The sequence below is a fragment of the Ochotona curzoniae genome, unplaced genomic scaffold (genome assembly GCF_017591425.1).
Source record: "Ochotona curzoniae isolate NIBS_2020 unplaced genomic scaffold, NIBS_Ocur_1.0 scaffold_2453, whole genome shotgun sequence".
In the NCBI taxonomy this organism is placed as follows: Eukaryota; Metazoa; Chordata; class Mammalia; order Lagomorpha; family Ochotonidae; genus Ochotona; species Ochotona curzoniae.
The window spans coordinates 4,681,611-4,701,544 of NW_024467094.1; the positions used below are offsets into that span (position 1 = coordinate 4,681,611).

A 19,934-nucleotide genomic window follows, 5' to 3' on the forward strand; every position below is an offset into this window, starting at 1 on the left:
GTAAATGGAAAGCATATAAATATGGCAGAATTAAATTCAAATATATCATGACAAGCGTTAATCAACAAAGCCCTCCAGTTAAGGAATAAATGCTGTTAAAGTACATTAAAAACTCAGTTATATATCAATTACAAAAATCCATCTTTATACAAAAACACAGCAAGGTGAAAGGCAAAGAATAAAAGGAAATAAACCAGGCAAAAATCATACAAAGAAACTGAGGTTAGCTGTGTTAACATCAGACAAGCCAGTCTTGACTGCAAGAAACATGGCTATTGACAAACAGGATCTTGAATGTTTGGTTAAAAGGTTCAATTTTCCAGGAAGATATGAAAAACAAACAACAACAACAAAACCCAGGGCTTGGCGGTGTGGCCTAGCGGCTAAAGTCCTTGCCTTCAACATGCCGGGATCCCATATGGGCGCCGGTTCTAATCCCAGCAGCTCTACTTCCTTTCCAGCTCCCTGCTTGTGGCCTGGGAAAGCAGTCGAGGACAGTCCAAAGCTTTGGGACCCTGCACCCATGTGGGATACCCAGAAGAAGTTCCTGGATCCTGGCTTCGGATCGGCATAGCATCAGCCGTTGCGCTCACTTGGGGAGTGAATCATCAGACAGAAGATCTTCCTCTCTGTCTCTTGTCCTTTCTGTATATCTGACTTATATCTGACTTTCTAATAAATAAATAAATCTTTAAGGAAAAAAAAAAAACACCACCAACAACAACAAAAAGCCCTGCACACTTCTGTACGGTAAGCTCAAAATATGTGACACAAAAAATGCCAGAATTATAAGAAGAAACTGATAATATGCCATTCAAGCAGAAGGCTTTTAACATGATTATCTCAATAATTGATAAGCAGAAATTTAAAAGGCAGAGAGGAAGCAGTAGGTTTGCACAGAACCATTCACAAGCTTGATTACACAGGCGGCCACAGAACACTGCATCCAGCAGTCAGAGAATGCATATGCTTTCCCAATGTACGTAGCATACTTACAGAAACAGACTACACTACAGTTTACAAAGCAAAGTGCTACAACGTGTAAAGCTTTTTCTGACCACAAAGCCATTTAAGTCAGAAAACTAACAACAAAAGTCTAATTAGACAAATGCCATGTTTGGAAATTTAAAACATCTAAAGTCATTATAATAAATATTAAATCTAGGCAGAACTACAATGAAAATACTTACTGAAACATGTGAGAGGTAGGTAAAGTTATGATTAGAATTTGTAACTTTAAATATTAGCATTCAAAAGGAGAGAGCCCAGAATTAACAAAGAAAGCCTCCATTTTTAAGTTTGTTAAAGAGCAGAAAATAAATCCCACCAAAGTAGTAAAAGGAAACATTAAATCCAAAAGACTAAATCAAAATAAAAATCAAGGCATGATGAATAGAATCAAAGAGTTCATAAAATAGTTCTTTGTAAATCTCCTCAAGATTAATTAAGACAGGAAGCCAGAGTAGGAAAAAAAAAAAAAGAGTAAGAACAAAATGAGAGACATACGCCGTGTTCACAGAGATAAAACAGGTACAAGGAAAGCATACATTCTGTAGCAAAAATGTGATTTACACAACATGGATAAATTCCTAGAAAATACAGCTTTACTGGAAGTGACTTACTAAGGAGCATAAAAAAAAATCTTGATATTCCTATAACCACAAAAGAAATGATAAGTTACAATTGTCTCCCAAAGAAAATTCCAAACCCAGGTGGCCCAACAGGAGAGTTAAATCAAATTTTCAAGGCTCAGAGAATCCTAATATTATGCCAACTCTTCCAGAGCATAAAGATTACTTCCCAACTTGTTTTTTATGAAGCTAGCAAAAAATACAAAGCTAAAATCAGACAGTAACCCTATTAAAATTGAGGGCCATTCTCAACCATAAACACAAGAATGTCAAACTCTGATCTATGACCAAAATGAACCATTGGATAAACTGGAAGAGATGAGACCCTGTGTTGAGTTTTAATCTCAGCAACACCAAGGTCGTTAAAAATTAGCAATAAGGTAATATAGTCACCACTTTAAAATTTGAAGGGGATAAGCAGAATTCTCTTAAAGGACTTCGAGAAAGCACTTGATACAATTTAATGGCTATTTATGTTACTCTTATTAAATTAGCACTAAAAGGAAATTTCTGTAATCAGATGAAGAGGATACACACACCCCTCATAACTAATTCGACATTCAGCAGTGAAATGCTGAAAGTATCCCTTTTCGGTTCAAGGATCAGACGAGGATGTCTGTTGTCACCACTTGGGATCAATATTATCCTGGAGGTCCTAGCCAGCGGAAGGTCAGCGTGGATTGTACGTTCATGAATTTAATGTGAGACTAGGTCAGAAGGTTGGCCTGTCTCGGCTCTATCTAAGATGCATCACTCAGGCACAAGTGTGGAGTAGTGAGTTTCAGGAGAGTTAGGGTTTTATAGAGTGGGAAATCAGGGGTGGGGAGCAAGGAAGATAGACACTGAAAAGCAATGGAGTCAATGGCCTGGGAATCCTGATGGATGTGAAGAATTCTACACAGCGGGGTTGCCAAGCACATGAAGTGGAGAGATACCAGGTAGTACTCAGCAAATGCAATGCTTACACCTGCACTTCCAAAGGGAGGCCAGGCATGGGGTGCATGGTGTAGCAGTTAGGTTTCTGCTTGAGATACCTGCAGAACGTCTCCTTTCAAGACTCCAGCTTCCTGCTGATGTGCACCCTAGGAGGCAGCAGGTGATGAGTCAAGTACTTGAGTGCCTGTCACCCATGTGGGACACCGGTATTGAGTTCTTGGCTTTGGCCCAACCCAACCCTGGCAATTGAACGCATTTGGGAGCAGGGGACAAACAAGTGGTTGTGAGGTTTGTCTCTGTTTCTCAGCCTTTCAAATAAGGTATAAGAAAGAGAAGAAAAATTATCTCCCCATCTTTCCCTCTGCCCCATCAAAAGTACAACCCAGAAGGAGGCAGCAGAGATTAAGAGCATTGGCTTGAGGAAGCCAACAAAGACAGGGACAGGTGTGAAGTATGAAGGAGACTCTGTAGGTGTAAGGCCACTGGGGGTGACCATCAGCAGAACAGAGAGGATGAAAGACTGAACCCCACGATGAGATCCTCCAGAGTTGGACAGAGAACTGTAGCCAGGAGGAGTGTCAGGTGGAGCAGTCCCATAGCATTTGCTTCTACAGAGGTGACGAAATGGACTGGTAGGAGCACTGAAGGGCAAGGACATCCTTCCCATGTGCAGACTCAAAAGGTCAGTGAGAGAAGGAGAAAAATCAGCCTCCACATGTGTATGCTTAAGGGGAAGCAGTGTCCCTAGGGGAGAGACGGGTCTCAGCAGAAACAGGTGACGAGAGAAAAATGAGGGGAACACGGAACATTCACTGATGAAAGATTTGGGGAGTGGGATGGGGTACACTGGGTAAGATGTTGGTTCAGACACCTACAGTCCTTATCAGAGTGCCTGAGTTCGAGTTCTAATGTCCCTTCCCATCTCAGCTTCCGGTGAATGTACACCCTGGCAGGTAGCAAGTGATGGCTCACGGGATAGAATGCCTGCACTCCTGTGGGAGACCTGAATGGAACTGCCAGTTTTCCAGTTCATTCTAGGCCAGTCCTGATTATCTTGGGCAAATGGGGCGTGAGCCAGTGAATAAGAGATCTCTTGCTTTCAGATAAACAAAATTCATATTCAAGGTTGTTTTTTTCTTTTTTAATAAGAGATTCCCAGGTCTAGTCGCTGGTCCCAGGTGTGGCTTGACAAGACTGAGTATAAGTCGAATCAGATATTAGGGCAGAAAGAGCTGAATGGAGATACAGGTGTCAGTGCTGAAAGCTGACTTTGTTTCCGACAGGGAGAGAAGTACATAAGACACAAGGTAAGGTGGGATTAACCCTGACCGATTAAGGGAAGATGGAGATCACATAATCACATGGCCTGTAGTAGATGCTCAGTAAAATGCATCTATCTTATCTAATTGTCAAGAACACACATGACACATTCCCCTCAAGTGCGGTGAAGGAGACAATCCAGAAGGTGCCTCGGAAGTGTCTGGTGGTACTTTCTTTTTTTTCAGAGATGAGAGAATTGGGGTTCATGAACAAGAGCTCAGGCCCACTGACTGTTCTACTGCACGTGATGCCATTAAACCCACTTTGCAGGGTTCTGGAATCCAACCTGCTTCATATCCATGGCAGCTGCTCTCACCAGGGACCTCTCTGTCCTTCCAGACCAATTCCTTTACATGCCAACGACTGCTCTGCAAGCACACAGCATCCATCCTGTCCTCCAAGTGTGGTTCTCACGGTCTGAGCTGCAGACAGTGAAGGGATCACACCCTAATTGCCCTGCCTCAAAGCCTCCTGTAATCACTGAAACTTGCCAGCCCAAAGCCAGTGTTTCTCTCCCATGCTGATTCCTTCCCACAATAAAGCACACCTCCCACGTGCCTCTTCCGAGGATGCCTCCTGATGACTTCCCGTCTCTTGGGACCTGTGAATAATCAGCTATTTCTTCGAAGCCAGTCATCTCTGAATCTGTTGACCTCCCCCATACCTACATAATAGCACAATCTACCTTGTAAAGCATACCTCTGCTCATGCAAAGGAACCCTGGGAGAGCTCCACCGTCCCCACAGAGTTGCTCCATTTGGGGCCATCTGTCACTGCTCTGCCTCCTGCCATGGCTTACTCCTATTGCCCTCGAGGGCCTCAACGAGCACTAAGCTTCAGGACGGTGGGAAACTGGCTGCTGCTTCTGGAAGAGCACATGGGGAGCCCGATTTGAACCACCCCCCTCGTGATGCTTTCCTGGAGCATTGCTCAAGCTCATAGGCGGACAGGTGATTCCTCCACTGTGCCAGTTCCTCTCTGCTCACGCTCCCAGTGGTTTAGCACAGTCACAACACTAAGACAGGTTCCCCATTTAGTAAAGGTGTCAGCCTGATTTTTTTTTTTAAATTTTCATGGTGATTGCTGAATTACAAGAGAGGAGCTATGGCTGTCCCCAGGACAGGAGTCAAGATTCTCACTGTGGCAGAGCTCTGGGGACAGGGTGAGTGACTAGGGGACCAAGTTAGCCAAGTGCCTTACTCATGAGGAGGGGAACGCTCTGTAATGGACAGCTGGGGTGAGGCAAGGACATCTAGATCCAGAGTGGGGCAGGTAGAATTTTAGATCTAGGGCTGGCGTGGCACAAATAGGCATGCAGGAATGTGGGGCTGTAGTGACTCCCACGAAGCACAGTGGGACAACGTGAGACAAGGATAAGAGGCAGAAATAAAATCCAAGAGGCCCATTGGAACCCCTCTGCTCCCCAGGCTTGTAGTCAGGGGAGGCTGCATCTATTATTACTGTCTCTCTAACATTATTTACCACTTCCCCAGGTGCTTTTCACACACTGGGCATCAAGTGGAAAATTAAACAAAGAGTCCTCACCTGGTGACCAGAGGAAACAGAAAGAACAAAGTCACCGTGGTGTCCCCAAAACCCTGAACAGGCTGTTTTAATGTTTAATGTAAGCAACAAATCCACGGGAGCAAAACAAAACAAACAAAAAAACAAACAAAACCACCATGCTCCTGACAGCCAGAACTGCCAGACCCACCGTGTTACCTGTTAGTGACACAGTCAACGAGATGCTGTTTGAACGTGAGGCTCCACTTCTTAATCACATTCAGCAGAGACGCCTTAAAAGGCCGCACGTCCATCTTCAACCAACCGTCCATCACCTTGACGGGCTCCAGCCCACACACCTCCTCATAGAGCTTTTCGTAGGAGTCGATCTGTGCTTTGAACTGGTGCAGGAGGGGCGGAGTCTCCGGGATGCTCTTGCCTTCCTCAGCGGCGTGGGCTTCCACCTCCTCTGGCGTGAGGACATGCCCGTACAGCAGGAACTGGCCCAGGGTCTCTCTGCGGTCCTCCACGTAGAGGCCAGCATACTGGCTGAAGCTGTTCCGGTAGCCGCAGCAAAGCGCCATTACACCCTTCACCCGCTCCATGAGCACACTGCGCAGGTTCGCCAGATCGGCCATGGCCTCCAGCTCGGCCTTGGGTAAGGGGTGGGACAACGGCAGTGGGCTGGGCAGAAGCTCTCCCTAGAGCGGGTAGCATGGCTTCACCACTCTCACCTCCACCCCTCACCCCTACCTCCCAATACCTGGTAGTGAGGAGAGCTGTTGTGTGGGGAGAGTCTTGGCACCAGAGAGGAGATCCTGAAAATGCTGCTGACGAGGCCTTCGACGATGTCATAGAAGCCCCCCTTGGCCCCAGACTCCAGAGACGGACAGAAAACGAGTTCTGGGATGGCTAGGCTCATTTGCACTTCAAATATGGGGTTGAGTCCTGCCTTGCACTCTGAAAAACAAGTAAAAGCCAACAACCAAGAAAAGTGGGGGACAGGCTAAGCTGAATATTGCTTGAAAGGCACTAAAGCATTTCCAACCTTTAGTAAGAGGGCAGGAGAAGGGAAATGGCAAGTCTGCGGGCACTCCCACAGAGGGGAGGCGGTCTCTTATTTTGGATAGGACAGTCCTTGTGCTGCCCTAAGAGCTGCGGGACACTGACCCTCCGCAGTGACCAACCAAAACCAGGAGTCTCCTTCCACATTCTCAAATGCTGCATGGCAGGCAGCCTAGCCTCTCCCTAGTTGGGGTTCGTTTCCCATAGGCAATTTCTAGAAAGCCACTGATTTTTTTTTCCCCAGGCAACACTCATTCAATTTCACTGGCAGCCACTAGTGAACAGGGTATAAAATCAAGTAAATAAATAATAAATGAAAGTTACAATTTTGCTCATTTTCTTAAAAGAATAAAATAACTTATTTGAGCCTGATGCAATAGCCTAGTGGCTAAATCCTTGCCTGGCATGCGCTGAGATCCAATATGGGTGCCAGTTTGTGTTCTGGTTGCTCTGTGTCCCATCCAGCTCCCTGCTTGTGGCCTGGGAAAGCAGCAGAGGACGGCCCAAAGCCTTGGGACCCTGCACCTTCACAGGAGACTTGGGGGGAGCTCCTGGCTCTTGGCTTTGGATTGGCTTATCTCCAGCCATTCTGGCCACTTGGGAAGTGAATAAGAAAGTGGAGAGAAGATTTTTCTCTCTGTATCTCCTTCTCTCTGTGTAACTGCCTTTCGAATAAAATAAATGAATCTTTAAAAAAAACTACTTATTTTAATTCTGTAGTCCTGTAGTGATAAAAAATTTAAACACAGTGTAAATAATTCACAAATTCCTGATTATTTGCTACACCAATGTGCCTTGCTTAATTTGGATCAAAATATGACATGGAGCAAGATGCCCTAAGTACAAGATAAATGCTTAAGCTTTTATCAACAGTCCCTTATTTTCATTTATCTTTTCGACTTTGGAAATATTTAGGAGCCTATTATGGGGTGGATCCTGGGAGTAGCCGACGATCAGCTGAAGTTCATTGCCTCCTTATCTATTCCCTAAAAAAAATAGAATTGTAACTGGGGATGGACTAAACTTCCCGGTCTTAGTTGCAGCCATTCATTGCAACGGGAAGAAATGGTGGTGCCAGGACTGTGGTGTGGGAACCCTCAAGAAGGAGGCGAGTTTTTCTACACACTCTCTCCCCTCCCTGAGCACACCTGCAAGTGGCTACGGCCCAGCTCAGTAAAAGAAATGAGACACGAGGGACAGCCCCAATGCGGTGTCAAACCATTCTCGTGGGTCCCTGTTCTACCTAGACAGAGGGAGATCTGGGCAGGTCCCTAAGGTAAGCTTGGCTGTGCTGGGCTCTGGGAGCCAGCACTCCAGTCTTGGCGCCTCTGCTCTATGCCTCACTGGTTCACAGGCCACCAGATGCTACAAGGTAAACGTTTTCCTGCTTTTCCGACCCTGTTAGACCCCTTTGATCCTGTTGCCAGGTGTCCTTGACTTGGATATCTCCACACCCTGCAAGCACAGATCATTTTCACTCCTCAGCAGCTCTAACTGCCAAGACCACGGGGCCGCCCACTGTGGCTGCACTCAACGCGGAGCCCTTTCTCATGCCTGAGCTCTGAACCTGCGTGGTCCCTCTTCAATGGTCTGGATATCTGCACACCGGTTCTGGCCTATACACTTTAACTGTATATTTGATTTCCAACCTTGGGTTGCACTTGACATCATCAGCTCTCATCTCCGTTTCAGTCTCCAGGTTTAAAACATTCACCTCTGCCTTTTCATTTTGTCTGGTTCTTCAACAGGAACTCTGCTCAATATCTTACAGTTTGCCAGAATGTAAAGGTACAACTCGCCTTTCAGCCTGGAACAGAAAACATCTTTCCTTCCCGTCTCACCATTTACCAGCCAAGACTAACCTTTATTAGCTGGCCTTCAGAGGCCATGCACCTTTGTCCATCTTATCCACCATCAACCCAATGTCCTTCACTGTTTCCGTTAACTTCAGAGAAGTGGCATTACCACCTTAACATTCCTTCTGAAAGTCATCTCCTCGCCTGCTTCCCATCTGACTGCATTTCACACAGAAACATTCCTTTTTCTTGCACTCAGCTTAGCTACCACAGCCTCTCTGCGTTTTTTGAAAGGCTGCAGAGTTCCAGCTTTATGGCACAGAACACCTCTGTCCCTACCAATGCCAGGAGTCAAGTATGGATGAAGCTGTCATTTACTAAGTGCCCTTCCTGCTATTGCAATCTAGTCATTCCCTGTCACTGAAGCTTGACTTCGATTGAATTAGCTGTTAGGCTTTTTCACTTTAGCCGTGGACTTCACTACCTGAGGGCCCAATTTATCACTTGATTTTTAAAGAGTCAGAAATTTCTTTCTCTTTCAACAATGTAGGAAGTCACTACTTTGGCCATGCTGCTGAGTATCATTCACGGAAAGTCCACAGCATTTATGGGAAAGTTATGGAGTGCTCAATTGCACTTCGATTTAACTCAGTGGAAGCTGCTATCTGTTATCCTGCCCCCAAATAACCCACATCCACAATTCAGTAAGTACCAGTGTTCTCCAGGAGGTACTTGAGGGAGCACTCAATGGCAAAAAAGAATCCATCCAGCAACATTTGATCAATACAGTTAACATAAGTGTTCCAGGTATTGGAGGTTGGGTCTGCTGAAAACAGATCCAGGTTTTCCTACAGGAGGAAGAAGAAAGGATAAAACCATGCTTAATAGCAAGGAAGAACTGAAAGAATCATCATTTTCATGGAGAAAAAGTCCTCTTGTGACAAACTGACTTTTATGTGAGCAACCAACCCATCAGGCTTAGTGAGTATATGCAGAGTGAGACCCTGAAGGGAACATTTGGTCCCATCTCTGAGCATGGTCAGGTTGCCTTCTCAACACGCATATTGACGGAGGCCATGGGTGTGCTTCCGGAATGCTGACTGATGTACTGCGGAGGAAGCTGCATCAGGGCAGAAGGTAGGGGATGCACGGCCGGGTCTCCCAAGGATTAACTCCACAGCACAGCTTGTTTCTCAAAGGTGTAACAGGAAGGGCAATCATGGCCTGATACATTTAGCCTGTGGCTTGACTGCAATCTCCCTCCTTCCTGCTTCCCCTTTTTGCATGTCCTTGAGGGAGCTTAGGTGTTGCTTAACCATTGGGAAGATCCTGGGAGGGGCCAAGCAAACTATATAAGAGAGTTCGACTTTGAATAAAGCTCTCATTTCACAAGGATAAGCCTCAGTGTGTGTTGTGTGTGTTGTCTTGTCTGTCTCATAACCCTAGTCCCTCCGCTCGACTCGGGGCTCGGGGTACGTGGTGACGCGGGCGTTGCCAACAAGGGGAGGCAGAGGAAGGAGCAGTAAGGGGAAGAGGACTCCATGGTCCAGTATGTGTATGAAATTTGATGGTTCGAGGAACAAAAAGTTTAGAAATGAGCTGGAGAATTTGCAGTTGGCTTCCATATGAAGTAAAAGCCTTCATCATACTGAATGATTTAGAAAACAGGTGCATTATAAATATCTCTCTCCTACTCTTCTATGTGATATGGTTTCCGGCATGATGGAACCCAAGAGTCACCATGGTAACAAGGTTGGAAGTCAAGGAAAGGAAGCCTAAAAGCTCAGAGAGGTCAAGCATGAGCTTTCCACTTACTCCTTGTCATGTTCATGATGAACACTTTTTATATCAACGTTCCAATGATCTGATATCTCAGAGAAAGCAATGACTAATTTACAGGAATCACTGTTCTGTGTGACTCACACTTAACGCCTCTTTAGGAAATGTTACCATGTTGTAAATCTCCACAGACTGAAACAATAGCACAACCATGCCTTTGAGTGGCACAATTCTAAACTTCCCAAGAGGTACTACCTACACTGTTTCTTCCTTTGTAGATTTGAAATTTTCTTAATGACTTAAAAATCCATCATCCTGCAAATTGTAACACTTATAATATAGCTCTTCTTGGGTATTCTTAAGCTGTGTATTTCTGTTTGCTTCTTCATTATGTAATTTCTAGTTTTGATGGGTGATCTATGCCATTATTTTGTCTCTTATTGTTTGACTATTAATATCATTGTATCTTTCTCCCTTCTTTACTAGCTCAACCTCACTGTGGTCTAAAGAATAAACGTGTTAGAATTTTCTGTGAAAAAGAGATGGCTAAGGTTGGTGGTGCTAACCAAGACAGAAGAATGAGACCGTGTATGTCCTTCTGCTAATGAACTACCATGGAAGTGGATAAAACACAACAAGGTATTGGTGTGGGGTGTAATTAGATAACCAAAGAAGGAAACCATCCTTGAGAGAAGTGAGCTTCACAACCACCCAGCCTTCTACTGAAAGACATTTTCCAAACTACAACACACAAGGGAGTGGGACTTAACTAAAGCATTACTCCCGACGAGCAGAGAAGACAGCAGTTGAAGGTCAGGGCTAGCAACATGGCTGGGACCTCCTGAGGATTTGCCTCAGTATTAGCCATACACGTTTATGGCAAGAACCTACACAAAAACAGTTGCAGGGGCCCAAAGCCAAATAGAATAGGTGCAAGTCATACAACTCTGGAGGAAATTTGACTTCCATCTGAAAAATGATCCCAAGAGCTTGCAGATAAGCTGCAGGTTCAGCTGAGATCACAGAAGTGCCTTAGGTTTGGAGCTGCTCTACTCTACAGCAAGTTCTCTTTAGATCCTCCTTGGAGATGTTCAAGAGTGAACTTCGACCATATCAAGGTGACCCATGAGGAAATCATCTGCCTGCCAAAGCGAACACCCAGGGATGTTTTAAAGGAACACTTAGATTTCTGTGTGACATTCACGAAACTTGCCTAGCACATAGCAAAAGGTTATGAGATATACAAAGAAGCAGAAAAATGTGACATTCAGGAGGAGGGAAAATAGTCTCTAGGAACAGACTCCACAAAGCAGTGTGCGTAGGTCCTGATTCTGTAGCTATCACAGCCCCGGGTGCTCACCTGTTAGACGTACTGATGCAAGAGAAAAATAAACTTTAGTCTCTCTTTAAAAAGACTCAGTGAATAACATGGATGTGGAACTAGCAGACAAAAACATCATAATTTGACAAAAAAAGTCCCAGATTTGGCAAAAAGTGATTCAAGAAGTTTATAAAGTCCAAGCAGAATGAATATAATAAAAAAACCCACTTAAGCACATCATAGCTGAACTGAAAAGAAAATCAAAGATTAAAAGAGATTCTATTAAAAGAAGCCTGAGAGAAACAATACATTATGTATAGAAGAACAAAGATACAAATTATAGCTGGCTTCTTATAAGACTCATCGCCGGGTAGAAGACAATGACATAACTTCTAAAAAGAAAAGCAGAAACTATCTACACAGCTCTATATTCAGGGAAGAAATGCTTCACAAACAAGGGTGACATAAGGACACTTTCAGATGAACAAAAGCTGAACCTCAACAAAGACTCAAAAAAAAAAAAATTCTTTAGGCTGAAGATAAATGACCCCTCGTGGGAACTTAGATCTACAGAAATGGAATAACAAGCCTGAAAATTGTGAATAGGTGAGCAAACCTGAGAGGCTGGAGCGGGCTTGAGGTGCAGGAACGACCACCTGGGACATTCACCTGGGTTCAAATGACAGCTCTGCTCCCAATCCCAGCGTCTTGCTGATGTGCACCCTGGCAGGCAGTGGGTGATGGTTCAAGTATTTGAGTCCTGTCACCCACATGGAGATCCTCATTGAATTCCCAATGGTTGGTACCCACCTGGCCCAGAGCAGATTGTTGCAGGAATTTGGGACAGTGAAACGGAACATTTGATGATATTGATTTTAACCCATCGAGGAACATGACATGTTTCTTCCTTTTTTGAAGTTTTCTTCCATGTCTTTTCTAAACTTTTTTGTAGTTTTCTTTATAGATGTCTTCTATATTTTTAGCTAGATTTATTCCCAGATACTTCATTTTCTTCTCTGTTATTTTGAACGGCACCATGCTGGTTAGTCCTTTTTCCATCTTGGGGCTGTTTGCATACACTATCACTGTTCATTTATTTTGTACCCTGCCACTCTACCAAACTCTCTTGTAAGTTCTAGCAGTCTCTGTATTGAATCTCTTGGTTCTTCTATGTATAGGATCATGACATCTGCAAATAGTGATAGCTTGACTTCTTTGTTTCCCATTTGAATTCCTTTGATTTCATTTTCTTGTCCTATAGCCTCTGCAAGTATTTCCAGTACTATATTGAATAGCAATGGTGATAGTGAACATCCTTATCTTGTTCCAGATCTCAGTAGGAAGGCTTCCAACTTTTCTCCATTCAGTATGATGCTGGCATTGCATTTTTCATATATTGCTTTGATTATGTTGTGGATTGTGCCTTCTATGCCTACCTTTCTTAGTGTTTTTAGCATGAAGTGGTGTTGGATTTTGTCAAAAGCTTTTTCTGTGTCTACTGACACTATTATTTTTGTTCTTCAGTTTTTGTATGTGGTGTATCACATTTATGGATTTATGAATGTTGAACCATCCCTGCATGCCCGGGATGAATCCTACTTGATTCGGATGAATGATCTGTCTGATGGCTTTTTTTGTATTCTATTAGCTAGGATTTTGTTGAGGATCTTAGCATCTATGTTCATCATGGATATTGGTCTGTAGTTTTCCTTCTCTGTTAATTCTCTATCCAGTTTTGGCTTCATAGAATGAGTTTGGAAGGGTTGCTTCCTCTTCTATTGTTTTGAAGAGTTTATAGAGTTTGGGGTTAGCTCTACTTGGAATGCTTTGTAGAAGTCAGCAGTGAAACCATCTGTGCCTGGGCTTTTCTTTGTTTGGAGATCTTTAATCACTGATTTGATCTCTGCCTCAGTTATAGGTTTATTGAGGTGTTCTGTTGCCTCTTGATTAAGTTTTGGTAGGCAATAACAATCAAGACCAAAATAAACAAATGGGACTACATCAAACTAAGAAGCTTCTGCACAGTAAACAATCAATCAACAGAGTAAAAAAGCAACCCACAGAATGGAAGATCTTTGCACACTACACAGGAGACAAGGGGCTAAACTCCAGAACATACAAAGATCTCCAGAACAACCAAAACAACAAAACAAACCACTCAAGAAATGGGCATGGGAAATGGGCAGACACTTTACAAAGCAACAAATCCAAATGGCCAACAAACATATGAAAAAATGCTCAAGCTCCCTGGCAATAAGTGAAATCCAAATTAAGATATCACTGAGGTGCCACCTAATGCCAGTAAGAATGGCTCACATGCAAAAAGTCAATTACAACACTGCTGGCGAGGTTACAGGGAAAAGGGAACCCTACTCCACTGGTGGTGGGGCTGCAGGCTTGTGCAGCCTCTATGGAAATCAGTATGGAGAACACTCAAACAACTGAAACTCTGCATACCATATGACCCAGCAATAGTACTTCTATGAATATATCCAAAACACCTGTTACATGAGAAACCAACATGCACCCCTATGTTCATAGCAGCACAATCAATAACTGCAAAAACTTGGAAGCAACCAAAATGCCCATCAATAGAAGACTGGATAAGGAAAATATGTTGAATCTACTCCATGGAATACTACTCAGCTATGAAAAACAAAACAAAACAAAACAAAGAAAAAAACAAAATGCAGTTCTTCGTGGCCAAATGGGCCCAACTGCAAACCATTATGCTAAGGGAAATTAGTCAATCCCAAAAGGTCAGACATCACATGTTTGCCTTAATTTAAGATTAAACAATGTCAATCCTAAAAATAGCACTTGTAAATTATAATATTATTACACCCTCAAACAGTCTGTATCACACGCAGTAAGATATTGTGATGTAACTAATAACCAATAATCAATGGGAGACAGACTGCTTATGATGATAACACTGTCAAAAACCAGACTTTTAACAATTTTTAAAATTGGCCACAAGGAGACTCAAACACCCCTGCTGATAAACATTTTTCTACATTCACTGATAAGACCTTACAAACTCCGGTGTAGATACAACAAATAAATGACTGGTATCCTGGAACACTAATAACCCATGGTAAAAGTTGTGTGGTTGTCAATTGTCTTTTCTGATGGATTCCCCTGAAAAACTGGGTTTCCCTATGACTCCTCTGAACACAGAAGTGCAGGAAACACCTCAAATACAATGCTGCCCCTGGAGAAGCTGGAATCCCCAGAGGATCTACATCAAAGAACTGAAGAGCCTGATATGCTTTTACTATACTTTGTTATTCCGCAATGGATTGGGAGAGCAGAGGAATCTTCCGCCTTCTTAGAATGTGTGAGGAAGATGTTAAGTATAATCTGTCAAGATTATAACAGGTACCTTATAGATAGCAGACTCAAAACTGCATTAGATATTAGCAAAAACTATAAAGACATACAGTGGGACCCAAGAGTAATCCCTGACAGCCTCCTAACAGGAGGTCATATGCACACAGCAGGAGAGGATCCCAGAGTGCAACAGGAGGACAGTAGGAGGTCTATATCCTAGTCCTGGAGACCTCCGGTAATCTCCCAAATGCTTTCATCACAGAAGCAGTGGATACCGCATCAAGGACTGTCAGTATGGCCACCAAGGACCATATTCCAAATACCAAGGAGATTACAGGGAATTTGAGTGCCCTCATAGGCTGAGAACTCTGAGGTCAATCATTCCCTATCAGATCTCCCACATGGGATGGAAAAAGCCAAGAACCCTCCTCACAGGGTCTAATCACATCGAAACAACAGCCAGGAGCCCTGGGTGGTCCTCAGAGACAGAAGAATAGTAAACTTCCTTCCGGACTCAGGAGAGGAGCTTTCTCTGGTCCTTACTTAGTTCCAACTTTGGCTCCTCATCCTCTCTTGCACTGACCATCAGGGTCACTCCGGAGCCTCAAAAATTAGATCAGATAGACACAGACAGCCTAATAAGGAAAGCTTAGAACAGACAAGAAAAAGTCAGCTTGGACTGTCATTCCTCACTAGGCAGGACGCAAAGCTCAGTTACTCCTCACTATGTTATTGAAGATTTCTCTGCACACCCCTCCTAAAACTGCTCTACTCCTCAATTGTTAATATATGGCTTGTTAGAGTTATAAACCTGTTTGGATTATCCTAACATTCACAAAGTTCAGTAAAACCATGCTTGAATACTATAAGCTGCTAAACACAAATATGAAGAAAAAAAAAAAGACACGAGACAGCTGACTAGTACCCTACAACCATTTTAAGGTTTACAGCAGTTGGTTATGTATAAACTAAAATTGAAATGTCAATGAAGTAGTTACAGGAAGTGGTTAAGAACTTGCATTTTCTAACACATTGATCACTCAGTAGCATGTTAGTTAATTTCATGAAGTTGTAAATTTCCACGTTTCTTCCTGTTGTGTTTTTGTATCGTGGCTTTTCATTTGAGGGGATGATATTCTGCCATCTCTACTTTCAGATCACAGGTGGACTCCCAATGAAACAGTTCAACCTATCTTGACAATAAGATGCTGGACATAAGATGCCCACAATGACGGAATTATGACTGTTTATGAACTATACTACTGTAATAATGTAGAGGAAATCAATATTGGGGAGACGGCTTAAGGGGTTAAGGGAAATCCCAGAGCCTACGGAACTGTGTCAAAAAATAAAATAATAAAAAAATCTAAAAAAAAATGGAATTAAAAGAAGTTTATTTTGATGCAAAAAAATCTTGAGATCAACAGTTATGAATACTTAATAGTGAATCACAAAATAGTTTTCCAGATATCTAAAAATGAGGGATTGAGTGGATGTTCTCTTGCCACTTTAAGCTGAAGACTGAACCATAGCAATAATACAAGAAAAAGAAGAATATAAAGATTGGAAAGAAAGAAATAAAACTGCTTTTAATGGACATTAATGCATATCTCAGGGAATAATCTCGGGAAATCTACAAAATAACTACATCGCAATGCAATATTAGGATGCAAGAATGAATTATGATTTTATATGATAGCATTCGGAAAATAAAATTAACAAGCAATTCTACTTACAGTAGCATTATAAAATATAAACCACTTAATGGAAGATTTAATGGCTAATGAGCAAGACTTCATAAAAAAACACTACAGAGAAACATTACAGACTTAACTAAGACGACATGTGTCTGTTCATGAACTACTTTTAATGTTGTTAAGATGTTTATAATTTAAAAATTAATCAGCAGATAATTCAATAGCAATAAAAATCATTCCTAGTGGTACAGATGCAATGGCTCAACCGGTTAATCCTCTACCTGCATAAGCTGGGATCCCATATGGATGCCAGTTAGTGTCCCAGCTGCTCCACTTTCCGTCCAACTCTCTTCTTGTGGCTTGGGAAAGCAATGGAGGACGATTCAAAGCCCTGGGACTCTGTACCTGTGTGGTTTCCTGGTTTCAGATCAGCTTGGCTCCAGCTGTTGTGATCAACTGGGGACTGAACCAGTGGATAAAAGATCTGTCTCTGTTTCTCTCTTTAAATCTGTATTTCCAATCAAAATAAATAAATCTTTTAAAAAATTGCACCTAGCTCTTTTTTTTCCAGAAGTTGTTAAGATGAATGTAGGATTTAAGTAGATATGCAAATGACTAACTATGGTTGTAACATTCTTGAAAAACAGAAAGTAAGTGGGAGGGCTTATAGCACCTAATTTCAAGACCCATTAATGCTACCAGAATCAAGAAAAGCCAGTGTTGCTATTTTTTTTTTAAGATTTGTTTATTTTCATTGAGAAGGCATGTTTGCAGAGCAAAGGAGACCCGGAGAGAAAGAGCTTCCATTCACTGACTCACTCCTCAACTGGCTAAATGGCAAAAGCTGAGCTGAAACGAAGCCAGGAGCCAGGAGCTTCTTCCAGGTCTCCCACACGGGCACAGGATCCCAAGCCTTTGAACCACCCTCTTTTGCTGTCCTAGGTCATAAGCGGGGAGCTGGATGGGAAGTGGAGAAGCCAGGACAGGAATTGGTGCCTAAATGTGATCCCGGCACTTGAAGGGAAGGATAAGTCGTTTGAACCATTATTCCAGGCCCTAATGTTGGTATTTTATACTGTACACATTTTATGTTGTTATCTTATATATACACGATAATATTATGTATTTCATTTATTGGTATTATTGATTTTAACAAGGTTGCCAACATTTTTCTAAAAACAGTATAGGAATAATAGGACATGACTACAGGAAACATTGATTTCATTTAAGACAGAGAGGGGACAGTGCAGAAGAGGAGATGAAAAGAGAAGTCAGTGGGCACCATGTTACAGTAATTTTGGAGGACTAATCCTGTGTTCTGTTACACAGTGGGGTGATCATAATGTGTTACAAATTTTCAAAAAAAATGTATTGAGGTGAAATTCACATAATATTCAATTAACCATTCTGAAGCGAGCCATTCAGTGACATTCACTGCTCCGTGCAGCAATCACCGCTCATCAGTTTCAAACCTGCTCACTGCCCCAGAGGATGGCACTGCACCTGATTCCATAAGCACTCCCTGTTCCCTCACTTCTAGCCACCTAGAAGCCTGAGTCACTTCTGACTCTGCAAGCTACCCCATCACCTTTGGACAATTTCTTTTTTGCCTAAGTTAGGTAGATCTGGAGTGCTATCAACACAAAGAAATGACACATGTTTGAGGGGATGGATATGTTAATTACCCTGATTTGATTATTAAACAAGGTATAGGTGCATTGAAGCAGCATATTGTACCCCATAAACTTGTGCACTTACTGTGTGTCGTGTTTTTAAAAGGACAGACTGCAATCCTATATATATTTACCCCTGAATGTAATGTGTCTATATATTTATGTATAGATGCTCTATATTATATAAAATACATAGTTATAGTTTATAATTTTAGTGTGATATAATATATAGTATGTGCTATACACAATACATAATACTCAGTAGAATATACAGTATAACATGTACTATATGTGTTAAACTGTATATACAGACATACATACATATATACACATTATAAAGCTTGTAAACAAATATACAAAGGAGTATTTGCAAACTTAGGGTAGGCCGGTTCCTTAGATAGGACCCAAAAGTATTAAATATATGAGAAAAAGGATGAATTAGATTTCCTCAAAATCTAAAACTGTTTCTCACAGAAATACATCACTAAGAAAACAGACAAGTCACAGACTTCAAGAAAATACTCATAACCCACATGCCTAGCATAGGCTGAACTCCATGCTACTGGCTAATCAACACACAAAATGTATTCAACATGCATACAAGCCTTCAGAAAAAAATGTACAAACTAAAATTTCAGTGAGCTAGTGCTACACACCAAGGTGGTAAAAATTTAAAAAGATAATTTGGTGAGGAGGTGGAATACACTTTATCGCTCTGTCAACTCAAGTGTAAAATCACACAACTGCTTTGAAGAATTGCTGGAAATTACTTACAATGTGAAGCGAGTGCCTCCCTATGATCCTGCAATTCTCAAAAGCAATGAAAACATATGCCTGTAGAATGAACTGCATAATGGAGGCTAGCACACCGGGAAGTGAAAATCCATTGCAGTAGGCATCTTCCAAATAAAAGGAGGACTCCCAGAGACACAATTAAATATGCCTTGACATTATGATACAAGATTCTTTATCTTTTCTATGACTACAAGGCCATTATATACCTAAGTAGCAGAATGTTAAACTTTTAACTGTTGAAAAAGGGCTAAAGTATTGTAGTAATATGGGGGGAGATGGTGGGAGGGGAACATGGGAAGGGAGAAGAGGGAGGGAAAGGGGAAATCCCTATACCTATAAAACTGCATCATGGAAAATAATAAAAAACAAAAGAACAGTTTATTTAAGACTGTACATAGGGGTTTCAATTACAATAGTCAAACTCTATCAATACGTCAAAGTGTATCATTGGGGGGTTGGATGAACAACCTCTTTTATAGTAGTGATCTTCCAAAAGTTCATAAAAAATGTGCCTTATGAAAAAAACTCTTCAAGTATTTAAAGTTTTTTTTTTTCTAAGAACCAAGGTAAACTTATCATTCCAGTCCGCTTCCTAGGAACTTTTTGAAGTACATTAGTATTCATGCTCTTAATTAATATGTGCAATAATATGGCTGAATCTTGAGCCCTTAATACTTGCTGCAAAAAGGGTATATGCTGCATTATTTCATTTGTATGATACTCAGATTCAGTAGATGTACTATGGTGACAAAAAGTTAACTGGTGATTGATGGGGAGGTGAGAGGATGGAGAACATTGCAACTGAAAAGGTAGACTTTCTAGGGTTACGGCAATACTCCTTTTTGTGGTAGTTGTAAATACTTGCTAAAACCAACTGAACTCCATGTACTGCATGGGTATGCTATGCCACAACTTTAGTAAATATACAACTTGTCCTCTATGAATGTCCAGTAACAGGATGAATTATTCAAATCATGATGTAGCCATACAATGACACATTTTGCAGGATACTGTAAGAAGAAAACTAATGACACGGTTACAAATTTTAAGAATCAAGTTATGGAACTATGGCCTTCTGTAAAACT

General features: G+C 42.0%; 1 protein-coding gene across 1 annotated transcript in view; it reads right to left on the bottom strand.

Annotated features, from left to right (window-relative positions):
* The window catches only part of DNAH9 (dynein axonemal heavy chain 9), a 283,503-nt gene that overhangs the window by 214,243 nt on the left and 49,326 nt on the right, over window positions 1–19,934 (bottom strand). Inside the window, exons 15-17 of the mRNA XM_041000388.1 lie at window positions 8,964–9,099; window positions 6,154–6,350; window positions 5,610–6,043 (exon numbers count right to left, since the gene is read on the bottom strand). Of these exons, the coding sequence (XP_040856322.1) occupies window positions 5,610–6,043; window positions 6,154–6,350; window positions 8,964–9,099 (767 nt within the window). The remainder of the gene's footprint in view (window positions 1–5,609; window positions 6,044–6,153; window positions 6,351–8,963; window positions 9,100–19,934) is intronic.